We start from the raw sequence: 14584 nt of genomic DNA, 5'->3' as shown, positions 1-14584 counted from the left end.
CCACCTTCTGCAGTGTGAATAAGGTGGGGGGGTACTGATATAAGGAGAAACCTTTACATCAGTGCCCCCTTAAATTATTGTATTTACTCCCCCCTTACATCAGTGACCCCCCCTCAGACTGGGCTGACGCCGCTGTCACTGACCTCCTTCTCAGGTGCACCGTGCAGGTCTCAGTTAGACGGCTGCAGGTTGGTGGCTCTGGGTTTTATTCTATAGTCTCCTTTCCACAGTCCACACACATCAGACTCCTCCCATAATCCCTATCCCTGCAGCGCTCCCACACTTGATTCCTCTTCACACTGCCCCTCAGAGACTGCAGACATGATAAAAGACAAGAGATAGTCAGAGATTGCAGACATAGTACAGGAGGTGGTGAGAGGATGCGTACAGGATGCAGGAGGTGGTGAGAGGATGCACACAGGATATAGGAGGCAGTGAGAGGATGCGCACAGGATACAGGAGGTGGTGAGAGGATGTGCACAGCATACTGGAGGCGGTCAGAGGATGTGGAGATGATACAGGTGGTGGTCAGAGGAAATGTACAGGATACAGGAGGTGGTCAGAGTATGCAGACATGTAGGGGAGCAAAAAGAGGGGTCCCCCTGTGTAAGGGGAGCACACAGAGGGGTCAGTCGTGTAGGGGGAGCACACAGAGGGGGTCAGTCGTATAGTGGGAGCATATCCATGTATCCATGTAGGGGGAGCACACAGGGGGGTGGCGTCTTGATAAGAGCTGTCACAGGAGGGCCCTTGCACAGGGCACATGGTAGGCAGGGCTGTGAGGTTGGCACACTCAGAGTGATCAGGCAGGGCAGTGAGGTTGGCACGCACACAGTGATTAGGCAGAGTGGTGAGGTTGGCACACACAGAGTGATCAGGTTCCTGTTCTTAGGTGAGGTGGGGTCTTGGTCCCCAAGGAAGATGGGGTCACTCGGAGAGATGGAGTCCTCATTGCCAGGGGAGATGGGTCTTTATTCCTAGGGGAGATGGGATCCCTTTCTCCAGGGGAGATGAAGTTCCTGCCCCCAGAAGAGATGGGGTCCCAGGCCCCAGGGGAGAAAGGGGTCTCTGTCCCCAGGGGAGAAAGGGGGTCCCTGGCCCGAGGGGAGAAGGGGGGTCCCTGGCCCGAGGGGAGAAGGGGTGGGGGATATGAGATGGTCTCGCTAACCATGACCAAGTCTGCAGGGCCATCATTCATGGTCACCTGGGCTCCCTCCAGCAGCAGCACGGATGGGCGATCAGCAAATCCCCAAGGAGCACAACTATGGCTTGACATGCTCTATCTAAAAGCACACTTATCAAAAGAACAACTGTGGGAATTTTAATAGATTTCAAGCTCTTGGGCATGGGGATCTCTGATGGGCTTTTTTAAACTGCAGTGTAGGTCACGTAAACATACATAGCTTTTCACGGCCCCGCCCCCTCTCGAAGCACGGACCTTGGCCCTTCCACTGGCACCAATATGGCAATCTGATCTCCCCTGACAAATACTCTGCCCCACTTCTCCAGAGCAGCCTAGGGGCGTGTTAGGGGTGGGGCTGGATGCGGTGCTGCCGTAATGAAGCAACTCGCTGCTCCGCCCGCCCCCTCGAGTCTATAATTTTTCTGGACCCGAAAATAGCGTCTGCACATGTGTGGTAAAGCTGCAATGAAGCCACACTGAAGTGACGAGGTTGAAGATTTTCATAAGTTGGAGGTGTTCCTGCAGATATGGCGACCCATCAGAAATGATAACGGAAGTAATGTTCCTTTGCCGCCATCTTGTTACACCACAGCTCCCAACTGTCCCTGATTTTGAGGTATTGATTTAGAACAAAGTCCCTCTGTCCCTCATTTTGGTGTGATCTATATATAGTTGTATATAAAATTCACTATTTATCCTTCAAAAAGCGTTTCCCAGTGCTAAACATTTCATCCAATTTCTAAATTCCTGCATTTGTAAATTTCAATAGCCAGTAAAAAGAAATAGTAGTAGGAAAAACAAAAAAACACTTGTGGGTTAAACAAATCATTTTTATGTAGAATTCTCCTTTCCAGGGACGTAGCAGGGGGTGTGTCCTATGTCTACATACTATCGCTAATAGGTGTCCCTTGTTCCCATCTCAAAAAGTTGGGAGGTATGCTACACCCTCTATAGTAAAGATACACTGAGAAGGGGGAAAACTGACATCTTGTTACACCCACAGGAGTTTTGCATTTTACACTAATTTTTAACAGTGAGTTTACATAGTGAATGAAGTACAGTACTTAGCACTCCATGTGAATGTTTAGATGCTGAATTTTAAAAGCAGAGGTGTTCTGTCAGATTAGCAAACCTATGAGATGAGTAGGCTTGCCACTGCTTTTAAAATGCAACATCTAACCAGTCAGACGGAGTTCTAAGTACTGTATTTCACTATATAAACTCACTTTACTGTTAAAAATAAGTCTTGCTACAAATGCAAAACTCCGGTGGGCGTAACAAGATGTCCACTTTCCCCTGTAGTGTCATATTTTGCTGCCTATCACAGAATGCTACGGAAGTGACGTTGCTGCCAGAAATTGCGTACTGCCCATGCGCAAAGCGTTCCAAACACTCGTGCCGTGCGTTCCAACAGAGTTTCGGCAAAACAGTTCAGCGAAACCATCACATAATGTTACGGAAGTGACGTTACAGACAACACAAACACTGGGCCATGCGTTACAACATTAATACTTCCCTTGTTACCTAGTATCATTTTTTACCAACCATGCTGAGCTACGTGCGGTGTTAGGTTCTGCATTGCTGGGACTTGTAGTGCCTATCCTGAGCTACGTGCGGTCTTAGGTTCTGCATTGCTGGGACTTGTAGTGCCTATCCTGAGCTACATGCTTCAATGTTCAGTGTCCTCATCCTTATCCCCCTGCTTCAATGTTCAGTGTCCTCATCCCTATGCCTGTGCTTCAATGTTCAGTGTCCTCATCCTTATCCCCGTGCTTCAGTGTTCAGTGTCCTCATCCCTATCCCCGTGCTTCAGTGTCCTCATCCCTATCCCCCTGCTTCAATGTTCAGTGTCCTCATCCCTATCCCCGAGCTTCAATGTTCAGTGTCCTCATTCTTATCCCTGTGCTTCAATGTTCAGTGTCCTCATCCCTATCCCCATGCTTCAATGTTCAGTGTCCTCATCCCTATCCCCGGGCTTCAATGTTCAGTGTCCTCATCCCTATCCCCGGGCTTCAGCATTCAGTGTCCTCATCCTTATCCCTGTGCTTCAATGTTCAGTGTCCTCATCCCTATCCCCGGGCTTCAATGTTCAGTGTCCTCATCTCTATCCCCGAGCTTCAATGTTCCGTGTCCTCATCCTTATCCCTGTGCTTCAATGTTCAGTGTCCTCATCCCTATCCCCGGGCTTCAATGTTCAGTGTCCTCATCCTTATCCCCCTGATTCAATGTTCAGTGTCCTCATCCCTATCCCCGAGCTTCAATGTTCAGTGTCCTCATCCTGATCCCCATGCTTCAATGTTCAGTGTCCTCATCGAAGCAGGGGGATAAGGATGAGGACACTGAACATTGAAGCATGGGGATACGGATGAGGACACTGAACATTGAAGCAGGGGGATAAGGATGAGGACACTGAACATTGAAGCCCGGGGATAGGGATGAGGACACTGAACATTGAAGCACAGGGATAAGGATGAGTACACTGAACATTGAAGCACGGGGGTAAGGATGAGGACACTGAACATTGAAGCACGGGGATAAGGATGAGGACACTGAACATTGAAGCTCGGGGGTAGGGATGAGGACACTGAACATTGAAGCAGGGGGATGGGGATGAGGACACTGAACATTGAAGCACAGGGATAAGGATGAGGACACTGAACATTGAAGCACGGGGATAAGGATGAGGACACTGAACATTGAAGCAGGGGGATAAGGATGAGGACACTGAACATTGAAGCATGTAGCTCAGGATAGGCACTACAAGTCCCAGCAAAGCAGAACCTAACATTGCACATAGCTCAGCATAGGCACTACAAGTCCCAGCAATGCAGAACCTAAGACCGCACGTAGCTCAGGATAGGCACTACAAGTCCCAGCAATGCAGAACCTAACACCGCACGTAGCTCAGCATGGTTGGTAAAAAATGATACTAAGTAACAAGGGAAGTATTAGTGTTGTAACGCACGGCCCAGTGTTTGTGTTGTCTGGAACGTCACTTTTGTAACATTATGTGATGGTTTCGCTGAACTGTATTGCCTAAACTATGTTGGAACGCACGGCGCGAGTGTTTGGAACGCTTTGCGCAGTACGCAATTTCTGGCGGCAACCTCACTTCCATAGCATTCTGTGATAAGCAGCAAAATATGACACTACAACGGCCCGCCGTTTGGGATAACACAGCCAAATGAAAGCGCTTGCTGTAATTTCATTGTTTGAGAGGGCAGGCTGACGTTGCTTGAAGGGGATTGGAGCAAGTGGTGTATTCTAATTGGTTCTTACATTAAACCTCGTTTCTGCGGCAGTGGGTTGACCATCGTGGGGAAGATTTACAAAGCTGCATTCCTATTGGTTATTGCCGTGTTTGTCATATGTCCCAGTGTTCGTCAGATTAGGCGAGCCGTTGTAGTGTCATATTTTGCTCCCCATCATAGAATGCTCCGGAAGTGACGTTGCGGGCAGAAATTTAGCACTGCGCATGCGCGATGCGTTCCAAACATTTGCGCCATGTGTTCTAAATGATTTGCGACAATGCAGACCAGTGAAACCGTCAGATAATGTCAGAGAAGTGAGGGGAGGTAATCCCCTCCCTGAGCCACAGTTACCCGCTCTCTCTTCGCCGCTCTCTGCTCTGTCTAAAGTTAATGTCACGATTACCTCCCCTCTCTCCCGTGACATTATCTGACGGTTTCACTGAACTACATTGTCGGAAATCCTCTGGAACGTATAGTGCAAGCATTTGGAACGCATCGCGCATGCGCAGTGTAAAATTTCTGGCCGCAACGTCACTTCCGGAGCATTCTATGATGGTGAGCAAAATATGACACTACACCGTTCCAGGATGAAGGAGCCAGTAATACTTAAAACGGCACCCCCTGCTTTCCTTTAGACTTGCCTGCCCCCTCCTTCTCTGAGTGTGCTGTGCCTCCTGTATGGGAACGTAGTAGAAGAGGTGTCAGTACAGTACACAGTTATAGATAATTATCATTCGTTTACACTTAGTTTGGCTATATCACTTATATATGTATAGAACCAAAGGCAGGAGATGGGTTTTTAACACCTATTAGTCTTATATTAGGGAGATTCACCTTCTCTTATTTATTATTAAAAGTGAAAAAAATCCCAAATTGTGGGTTGTCCCCAGAAAAGTGATAGGACATTTTCCAATGAGGAAATGAGTTCTGGTGGGGGGGGGGGGGGGTGCAAATTTGTGAGGATTCCCTCTCACCTCCTAATTTGGCTATGGGACAGGAACTGTAGGGAAAGCTCCCCAATGTTACACCCCCCCCCCCTTACTCTATTAAAAAAAAAAAAGTTTTGCCTTTAGTTCTATTTTAACATGAACCAGACTATGCACATTAAAGTATTTATATTGCTGTAAAAGTACTTTAAAGTGGATCTTCTCTCACAAATATTACATGTCATTATTCAAATTCCCCCATCCCTGTCCCTGTTATACTTTTAAGTGCGGCTGAAACGGGGTAGAACCATACCTCCCAACTTTTTGAGATGGGAATGAGGGACACCTAATAGCAAAAGCATGTAGGCATAGGACATGCCCCCACTGCTACGCCGAAAAAACGGCATGGGGGTCCCCCCAAAGTCCAACCCGGCCGATCAGGAAAGGGGGCAGGGACGAGCGAGCGCCCCCCCCTCCTGAACTGTACCAGGCCGTGTGCCCTCAACATGCGGGGGGTGCTTTGGGGAAGGGGGCCCTGTGGCCCTCCCACCCCAAAGCACCTTGTCCCCATGTTGATGAGGACAAGGGCCTCTTCCCGACAACCCTGGCCGTTGGTTGTCGGGGTCTGTGGGCGGGGGGGGGGCTTATCGAAATCCGGGAGCCCCCTTTAATAAGGGGGCCCCCAGATTCCGGCCCCCACCCTATGTGAATGAGTATGGGGTAAGATGTAAAAAACACACAACACAGGTTTTTAAAGTAGTTTATTAGTCAGCTCCGGGGTCTTCTTCTGACTTCGGGGGTCTTCTCGTCGGGCTCCGCTATCTTCTGCTCTTTTGCCGCTCTTTTGCTAGCGGAGGAGCCCGGCTTTCTCCTTCGCTGTCGCCGCCGTCCAGGGGTCTTCTTTCAACTTCGGGGGTCTTCTTCCGACTTCTCCTCGCACTTCTGTTCTACTGCTGGGCTCCTCCGCTATCTTCTTCCAGCTCTTTTACTAGTGTTGGCCCGGTTTTCTCATTCGCCACTGCCTTCTTCTTCTTCTTTCTTCTCCCGATGTTGACACAACGTTCTCTCCGATTGTAATGCCAGGGGCGCGTTGTGCGGAGAGTTATATAGGCATAAGGGGCGGGGTCACCGGGTGATGTCACATGTGACCCCACCCCTTATGTCGTCACAGTCCCGGGGGATGCTGGGACCTAGTCCGCCGGAAAAGTCAGTTCATGTGTGGGCATGTCCGCTCGTTCGGAAAGTCCGGCGGTTTGTTTGCCCGGATAGTCTGATCATGTGTATGTGGCATTAGAGTCTAAGACATCTTCCTGGAATTCATCTCATATCAGGGACCATCTCTGCCAGCTGTTGTATCTCACACAGCATCAGTAAGAGGGCCGGCTGTGAGTGGTCATAAAGTCACGCGCAGCTCTGGAATCCAAGATGGCAACATGGGAACAAAATCAGCGATCTATAGGTGCTAGTAAAGACACTGGACGTCTGGGGCTGGTAAATATGTGCTTTTTACTTGTAGCTGCTAAGTCATCATTGTTGGCTTCATTGTCAGTGAAGTTCATCTTTTAAGCTAAGTTTTTTAAATTTTGCTCTCTACACATAGGCGTCGCCAGGGGGTGGCTATCGAGGCTGGAGCCCCGACTGTGGAGCCCATAGCCCTGAGTCTCAGTGGGTCATGGCTATGGCGGGCGGCACTGGAGGTGGAGGAGAGATGAGTGGGCAGACGAACATCTCTCTCCGCCCGCTCGTCACCACTCTTACGCCCTCACAGCCGGGCCACTTCAACGTGGGAGTGATGTGCGCCGGGCAGCAGAGAGAGGACATCATCTCTCACTGCCCACCACACATCAGCTCTCTTCCGCCCTCACAGCGCGGGCCTCTTAAATGTCGGAGCTGTAGCGGGGAGCAGAGAGATTACATCCAGGGCCGGATTAACATAGGGGCTATTGGAGCTGCAGCTCCAGGCCCCTCTCTTAAGATAGGCCCATTTGCCCCCCAAAAAAAAAAAATCAAAAAAAAAAAAAAGATCGATTTCGAGGATTGTAGCTCGGCGATCAGGAGTCACAGAGACCCCAAATTTGGGGGGTAGGTAGCTAAAGACGCACTCCAGCACTGGGTAAAATATGGGGCTGCTATCATCTATGGTTCCAGAGATACGGGGCTCCTTGCGCAGCCTGTCAGAAGCTACATACAGAGCGGCCAGTTTAAATACAAGCTGGAACACTGCAGCAGACTGAGAGGATGAACTCACAGTGCTTACAATAATTATTTGTATATTACTTATGATAATTAACCCCTTGCCACCTAGTCTAAATGGAATATATATATAGCATGGGTTGCACTAACTCTACTTTTTATCTAAAATGCCAGACTCAAGCGCTAGGCTATAACACCTACTTGCCTGTGAGAATTTTTTTTTTTAAATAACAAAAAAATGTATCAAAAAAACCCCTACCACCTGAAAGATACCCAATGTGAACTAAAAATGTTCAAACAGTATTCAAAATATATTTAGTAACAATGCCACCCAGGCCTATTCTGAGACTTCTCTCCTACATGTAAAAATATTTTTTTTTTTATGCTAGAAAATTACTCAGAACCCTCAAGCATTATATATTGTTTTAGCAGACACCCTATGGAATAAAATGGTGGTCTTTGTAACTTTTCATGTTACACGATATTTGCGCAGACATTTTTCAAACTTTTTTTTTGGAAAGAAACAGTTTCATTCATAAAAAAAAACACGAAAGTTAGCACAATTTTTTGTTGTGTACTAAACGATGCTTTAAATGTTTTTACAGGTTACATGTTTAGAGTTACAGAGGAGGTCTAGTGCTAGAATTATCGCTCTCGCTCTAACGATCGTGGCGTATGTAACCTGTGTGTGTCTGGCTCTGATACTAACTAGTGCCTACCCAGGGACTGACTAGTATCTCTCCCCAGCCTGTCCCCACACACCCTCTCACCTGCTGACCTGTGAATGGGGCAATCACTCCCGCAGTATTATTGTGTTCTGCCAGTGAATACAATGATTAGTGTTGCTAACTATAGCTGGCAGCACTGATTGTTTTGGGGAAAACCTGACAGGCTGGTTGTACTCAAGTCAGTTAAAACCAGCTAGCCCATACATAGATCAACTATGGCTGGTCTCTGCTTAATTGGTGTAATTTCAATCCATGTATGGCCCGCTTAACCACTACGCAGTCCCTAAACTTCCTTCCACAAACCTTTACATTTTTCCTTCCCAGATTACTTCATCCTCCTCTCCTATACATACAGTGCCCACTGTCATACTCTCCACACTTCTCTCCTGTGCATACTGCTCACTGTCATACCCTCCACACTTCTCTCCTATACATAACGCCCGCTGTCATATCCTACACACTCCTCTCTTGTACATAGTGCCCGCTGTCATACACTTCTCTCCTGTACATAGTGCCCACTGTCATACCCTCCACACTCCTCTCCTGTACATACTACTCACTGTCATACCCTCCATACTCCTCTCCTATACATAGTGCCCACCGTCATACCCTCCCTCACCACTCCTTTCCTGTAATTACTGCTTACTGTCCTACTCTCCACACTTCTCTCCTGTACATAGTGCCCACTGTCATACCCTCAACACTCCTGTACATATTGCTCACTGTCATACCCTCCACACTCTTCTCTTATACATAGTGCCCAATGTCATACCCTCTACACTCCTCTGCTGTGCATACTGCCCACTGTCATACCCTTCACACTCCTCTCCTGTACATAGTGCCTTCTGCCATACCCTCTGCACTCCTCTCATGTACATAGTGCCCACTGTTAGACCCTCCACATTCCTCTCCCTCACCTGCACATACTTCCCACTTTTATACCATCCATACTCCTCCCCTATGCCTCTTACCCACAAAAACTGTTCTTTAAAATTATACTGAATATCCTCAATGTTACCAGCTCTAGAATGGGCACACTTTTGTCAGTTCAACTAAAGGAAATCTCACAGTCCTCATATTTGTTCTGCCCCATTATTAGTACTTATTTCATTTTGTAATTACTATTGTGATGTATAGAGGGACATAGGGGGTGTCAGCTACTCTAAATATAGCACTTGTAAAAAAAGCGTCCCTGAAAATATTTTTGAAATGTTGACAACTATGCACTTAGGCACTGCCCAAGGGCCACAGGGTCAGTAGGGGGCCCCATGAAAGGCTCCTGTGATATTAAAGCGGTAGTAAACTTTTCTAACAGTACTACTTTTTAGAGGCCCTGGGGTATGTTATGCCATAATGTACAAGTATGCCCAGCATATTAGCACATTAGGGCACACTTAAATTGTCAGACTGAGCCCTCCGGTGCTGTGCTGTGATCAATCCGGCGGGGCCCGGGCATTTCCATCTTCACCCGGTCTTCCTTCTGGGTTCTGTGCCTTCGGTCACTTGCCTTGGCCAGGCTGCATTGATGTCATTCCTACACATGCTCTTGTGCATCCTCTCTCTCTCTCTCATCCCCCCCTCTCTCTCTCATCCTCCCTCCTTTACCCCTCACATCTCTTTCATCCCCTTTCTCTCTCTCTCTCTCTCATCCTCCCTCTCTCTCTTTAATTTAATTTGTTATAACAAAAAATAGTTTGCATTTTTATTTATTTATTGTTTATAAAAGGCCCCACCAAAATCCTCAGCACCAGGCCCATGATGTTCTTAATCTGGCCCTGATTACATCATCTCTCACTGCCCGCCCCGCATCTCTGCTCTCCTGCCCTCAATAAATAGACCAGTGCTGCCAGCCTGCCCCCAATTCAACGACAAGGCACATTTGGTGGCACTGGCTGACATGGCAAGTGACAACCCACACCTAGTGGCAGGTGACAATTTGCAAATGGTGGCAAGTGATGTGACAATCTGCAAATGGTGGCAAGTGACATGGCAAGTGACAATCTGCAAATGGTGGTAAGTGACAATCTGCAAATAGTGGCAGGTGATGTGGCAAGTGACAATCCACATCTAGTGGCAGGTGACAGTGGCAAGCTAAAAAGCTGCACCTGGTGACAGGCAACGGTGGCAAGTGACACGCCCAGGGCTCCCACTGATTTTGCATTATGGTGAGTTGAACCACTTCATTATATATTACAATGTAACAATAGAAACAATGTGCTGCGATCACCCTGACACCATATCAACCATGGTGCCATGATGATTGAAATGCCACCAGCCTCTCTTTACCTGCAAAGAATTGCTTACCACAGGCGTGCATTCCCCCCCCCCCCCCCCCCGGGCCTGCAAAAAGGCTGGCGATCGCTGCTATGGGCTCTAGCCCCAGATCCTTTGCAGATCTAGCAACGCCCCTATCTCTACAGCTTCAGTGACATCACTTACCTGTAATTACATATGTCCCACATCGTGCATGCAGCTGAATCCTGGAGAAATCTTATCTGCTGGACTTCTGGTATGCAGTGGGTTAATTAGCTTTGGGGTGCTCACTGTCACAGCACATTAGTTCCATAAAAAATCATTTAGTTATACTTCTCTTGAAAAGCAATCCAATGCAGACTGCTTTTCAGAGGGGGGTAGAAACTACAGCCTGTGTGAACCTAGCTTTTACCTGGATACAAAAGTGCCAGCATTTCTTATCTCTATATTTGGTACAGGTCAAAGACTTGTACCATGCATCAGCATGACAGCAAAACAACATTGTTAAAGCAGAGGTCAGCAATGGCAGCCCCCAAATGCTCTCAAAACAGAGTTAAGGATGAGCTCCGGCGTGTTCGCATACTCCACGTGCAGAGCCCGCCAGGAAGTTAGCGCAGCACTGCTCTAATCACAGGCAGTGAGACATTGCCCCAATGCGCGGCTGCAGAAATCGGGCAATGTCTCACTGACTGTGATTAGCGCAGCGCTGCACCGACTTCCTGGCGGGCCTGCATGTGGAGCATGCATTGCGAACACACCCTGAGCTCATCCCTAAACAGAGTCACTGTAAAAAGTATCTGTCCCCTAGTGGCTAGCAGGGAAGAGCATGAAACATCCCCCATCTAAAGGGATGCCGAGGATGCTTGTTCTCATATATCACAGTAGCTACTAGCTGTGGCAGCCATGTCTGAGAATCATGAAGGGGATCCTGACTCTGGGCTGTGCAGGGTGTCTATACTCTGCTGTCTCACACTGGCATGTTCTTATGTAGGCAGCTTGTATGTATGGAAGAGTGACCTTCCCAGGTATGGCTCTAGGTGGACTGCTGGGGTAACAATATGGAGACCATAGAGGAGACAGAGAGAGAGAGATTAGCCCACATGAAACTAGATACTTGTCAGGGAAGTGAGAGGAAACTTTCCCTGGATTCCATCCTGAGATGTCACTGATGAACTGTGCACTTATACATGTTTCTTTTTTTCCATACAGAGACCACCCTGCTGTGATCAAGAGGAGGTTTACCAGTGTACTGATTGTATCCTCATTGTCCCCACTATTCCTCTCAGTATGGAAGGAGTTAACTGGAATCAAGGTATATAAAAGCCAAAACCAAAATCCGTGTCCCCCTACGTATTTATTGTTCCATACTATGAGAGCTGGATGTCAGAACCTTTTGTCTGAAGAAGGCAGCAGTAAACTTTGTAGTATTTTTACCAGGGTTGTTTTATTTCTTTTTGCCCCCTCTACAACCCAGCTGGTTACACTTGCATCTTAATTCCAAAACTTGACTTTGCACAAGTCATAGCTTACATATGTAGTGTTGGTAAGTAGGGATGAGCTTGACGACCAATCATAAGTGGCCATAGCATTCCCAGCCCCACATATAAAAGGGTGTGTGTAAATGTAGAGATGGTGCCTAGACCGCTGTTTGCAGTGATAGTTCATGCAGGTTTGAACTTGTGTCTGAACACACCTGAGCTCACCCCTGTTGGTAAGGGCTAATATACCTCTAACATCCAGAATAAATGCGTTTTAGGCTGAATCTGTGGTATTTATTTTAGACTGTATCTGAATGCATAGTTTGCATGGGCAATCAAATCGGATCTGACTGAGTTTTCAGGCAGATCTATAAACACTGTGTATGTATGTGTATATATATATATATATATATATATATATATATATAAAAATGGTCATGCGTCCATTTACATCCAGTTACCTCTGAGTGTGTCTAGGTCTGAATAAAAAAAAAAAAGGAAAAGGTCTGTGTATGTGACATATCTGAGGTATTAGCTTACGCATGCCTGTCCACAGACCGAACATGGGTCAATTAAGCTTCAGGGGGGCAAAACATTTAAAGTGTGCGTTTTTTTTTTAAATTTATTTATTTATTTTTTTATATAATAACAAACATGTTATACTTACCTGCTCTGTGGCAATGGCTCGTGTTGCTGTTCAGCCAATGAGGGAGAGTCCCCAGATTGTGCAACATCGCTGGGTCGAGATGGGGCTCAGTATTAGGCAGGCTGAGGGGGGCTGCTGAACACAGAAGGTTTTTTATCGCAATGACTTAAGATAAAAACCTTCTGCCTTTACAACCACTTTAATGGACACAAATGTTGCAAAATTAACATCTGTACTAGAGCTGCACAATTAATCGTTAAAAAAACACAATCTCGATTCACCTCCCCTGACAATCTTTTCCGCCGAGAGTAGGCGATTCTTTCATATAAACAAGTGGAGAGATTATCTGCTCACTCAGCTGCCAAAAGAAAGCATCCCGGGCAATCTGCCAAGTTTAGAACTTGAAACATTGTAACTAACTCTTCCTTCTTAGATCAAAGGGATAGAACTTCTTGTGTAAACAAATAATCTGGGCAGTCTGCCAAGCTTTCAACCAGTGTAAATGGAGGGAGTTTAACCACTTAACCACTTTCAGACCGGACCATTTTGCTGGTCAATGACCAGAGGTCTTTTTACAATTTGGCACTGCGCTGCTTTAACTGGTAATTGCGCGGTCATGCAATGTTGTACCCAAACAAAATTTGCGTCCTTTTTTTCCCACAAATAGAGCTTTCTTTTAAAGGTATTTGACTGACTCTGCGATTTTTATTTTTTGCGATATAAACGTAAAAAGACCGCAAATTTTGAAAAAAAATGATATTTTCTACTTTTTGTTATTAGAAAAATCCAATAAACTCAATTTTAGTCATACATTTAGGCCAAAATGTATTCAGCCACATGTCTTTGGTAAAAAAAAAAGTCAATAACTGTATATTTATTGGTTTGCGCAAAAGTTGTCACATCTACAAACTAAGGTACGTTTTCTGGAATTTACGCAGCTTTTAGTTTACGACTGCCTATCTCATTTCTTGAGGTGCTAAAATGGCAGGGCAGTACAAAACCCCCCCAAATGACCCCATTTTGGAAAGTAGACCCCCTAAGGAAATTGATAAGAGGCATGTTGAGCCCATTGAATATTTTATTTTTTTGCCTCAAGCGATTGAATAATGACAAATTTTTTTTTTTTTTTTTACACAAAGTTGTCACTAAATGATATATTGCTCACACATGCTATGGGCATATGTGAAATGACACCCCAAAATAAATTCTGCTGCTTCTCCTGAGTACGGGGATACCACATATGTGGGACTTTTTGTGAGCCTAGCCGCGTACGGGGCCCCGAAAACCAAGCACCGCCTTCAGGCTTTCTAAGGGCGTAAATTTTTGATTTCACTTCTCACTACCTATTACAGTTTTGAAGGCCATAAAATGCCAAGATGGCACAAAACCCCCACAAATGACCCCATTTTAGAAAGTAGACACCCCAAGCTATTTGCTGAGAGGCATGTTGAGTCCATGGAATATTTTATATTTTGCCACAAGTTGTGGGAAAATTACAAACTTTTATTTATTTATTTATTTTTTCACAAAGTTGTCACTAAATTATATATTGCTCACACATGCTATGGGCATATGTGAAATGACACCCCAAAATAAATTCTGCTGCTTCTCCTGAGTACGGGGATACCACATATGTGGGACTTTTTGGGAGCCTAGCCGCGTTCGGGGCCCCCCAAAAACCAAGCACCGCCTTCAGGCTTTCTAAGGGCGTTACAGTTTTGAAGGCCATAAAATGCCAAGATGGCACAAACCCCCCCCAAATGACCCCATTTTGGAAAGTAGACACCCCTAAATTTAGGGGTACACTAGTGAGACTAGGTAATAACTGGCGGGTGCCCTGAAACTATAAAAAAATAACTAAACCAACCAGCGTCACCTGTAACAGTTATATGGTGATCACTGGTGAAAGGGTTAACTAGGGGGCAA

The 14584-nt window shown here is 46.4% G+C and overlaps 1 protein-coding gene across 3 annotated transcripts in view; it reads left to right on the top strand.

Moving 5' to 3' along the window:
- Window positions 1-11379: 11379 nt before the first annotated feature.
- RCE1 (Ras converting CAAX endopeptidase 1) overlaps window positions 11380-14584 on the top strand; it is a 289886-nt gene continuing 286681 nt past the window's right edge. The window contains exons 1-2 of one of the 3 annotated variants that reach the window (XM_077457273.1): window positions 11380-11559; window positions 11744-11846. In XM_077457273.1, the coding sequence (XP_077313399.1) occupies window positions 11438-11559; window positions 11744-11846 (225 nt within the window). In that variant the 5' untranslated portion in view covers window positions 11380-11437. The remainder of the gene's footprint in view (window positions 11560-11743; window positions 11847-14584) is intronic. The other 2 variants (XM_077457265.1, XM_077457257.1) reach the window with 2 other exon arrangements.

The sequence above is a fragment of the Lithobates pipiens genome, unplaced genomic scaffold (genome assembly GCF_037356315.1).
Source record: "Lithobates pipiens isolate NorthernLeopardFrog02 unplaced genomic scaffold, aLitPip1_a1.2 Scaffold_10, whole genome shotgun sequence".
NCBI classification, from domain to species: Eukaryota; Metazoa; Chordata; class Amphibia; order Anura; family Ranidae; genus Lithobates; species Lithobates pipiens.
Note: the sequence above shows the minus strand (reverse complement) of the source record. Positions and strands in the feature narration are given on the sequence as shown.